Source organism: Lepidochelys kempii, chromosome 8 (assembly GCF_965140265.1).
Source record: "Lepidochelys kempii isolate rLepKem1 chromosome 8, rLepKem1.hap2, whole genome shotgun sequence".
In the NCBI taxonomy this organism is placed as follows: Eukaryota; Metazoa; Chordata; order Testudines; family Cheloniidae; genus Lepidochelys; species Lepidochelys kempii.
Genome location: NC_133263.1, coordinates 10,998,651 through 11,000,037, shown reverse-complemented (window position 1 = coordinate 11,000,037; position 1,387 = coordinate 10,998,651). Strand labels below are relative to the sequence as shown.

The 1,387-nt window shown below is 37.9% G+C and overlaps 1 protein-coding gene across 1 annotated transcript; it reads right to left on the bottom strand.

Annotated features, from left to right (window-relative positions):
• Window positions 1-397: 397 nt before the first annotated feature.
• Window positions 398-1,033, bottom strand: SMIM32 (small integral membrane protein 32). Its single transcript, XM_073358147.1, has one exon. The coding sequence runs from the start codon at window positions 928-930 to the stop codon at window positions 610-612; it is 321 nt and encodes a 106-aa protein (XP_073214248.1). The 5' UTR covers window positions 931-1,033; the 3' UTR covers window positions 398-609.
• Window positions 1,034-1,387: the final 354 nt, after the last annotated feature.

Below are 1,387 nucleotides of genomic sequence, written 5' to 3'. Positions count from 1 at the left end.
GAGATGCTAAATAAAACTAGACGCATGTTTGGCTTACAGTCTTTATCAGCAATATCTCCCATTACGTTGCCACATGTTTCTAGTAACAATAAAGCAAAATGGGTCTGTAAAGTAAATTGATTTCCTCCTTGCGGCTGTCAAGTAAATATATTAACATTTCTACCTTTGCTGCCATGATTTCCCCAACACAGGCTACAGCTCCACCAGATGTACAAATTAGAGATTATTGTCAAGGCAAATGCCATTGTTCCTTGATTGAATGGGTCAGTGATGAAATTTGCATACATATAGAGCTAAACAGAGGTTTCTACTATAGGCAATGCATTTCTTTTGTATGTATCTCTGTACATAAATTAAACATAATAATGCTTTGTCTTTTTAATTCATAAAAGGGCTTTTTATTTACATCTACTCTAATATACATATGGCAATTTTTTTCCCGGCAGGGAATTTTTTCTCTTAATACTGAGACTCCGAATATTATTTAAAAGGGGATTGGATCCACCTAACAGCGAAAGGAAATAACATTTGATTGCACAGGTTTTCTGGCTCATGCTCGTGCTATATATCAAAGCAAAACTGTATTAAGCAAGGCTTCCCTTTTTGGTTTTAGACAGCTTGTGTCCTCCATGTACTCCTTGCTTCTCTGAGTGATCTGTCATAAGGTAGAGTAGCAAAAAAAGAATTTTTCAACTGACAGTTAATAAAGAGCACAATTATTATCACAGTCAAGAGCAGGAAGAAAAACAGAACAATGTAAGTCACCAGATCTGGCTTATTTATTTCCCCTTCTTTTAACACCCTGGCTGTTGACATATAAAACGCAGAGGAGCTTACTGATCTCTGTGTGCTGTTCAGGTAGGGTGTGTTGGTCTGAATGATTAGGTGAGCTTCAGTGGCACTGGTTGAATTTAACAATTCACTATACATGTTCTTGCTTAAATTTTCTTCCCCTGTAGGTGTATCAGAAGAGAATGAAAGTGTCAGTGTGTGGTGTGGAAAAGGAATGTTCCCATTCGTAATGGGCTGAAATCCAGCCACATTCTGTATAAACGTAAATGCAGCAATTCCGTTCACTTACATGGCTCAGTGAGTTTGCTTCTTTCAATCTCCCTGGATCACATTTACATCATTAATCCTCAAATAGAAATCAGGAAAAAAATGTGTATTTATATATATATATATACCTCTTGTTCGGGCACTTGCTCTCTTAGCCAAAACCAGGGCTTATGCCCAATGGACTGGGTCTTCTGTGTGAACTGAACTGGTTATCTAGGATGAGTTGACAGGATCTTCTTCATTTTCCTGGGAGTGGAATGTGGCAGCCTCCCGTGCATAGAAAAAAAGACTCTCCTCTTTAACAAAACCCTGTACTGTAAGCCAAACA

What these genes read in the sequence shown, in the direction of transcription:
- SMIM32 (XM_073358147.1), bottom strand. Translation starts at nt 930, where the DNA reads ATGTATAGTGAATTGTTAAATTCAACCAGTGCCACTGAAGCTCACCTA.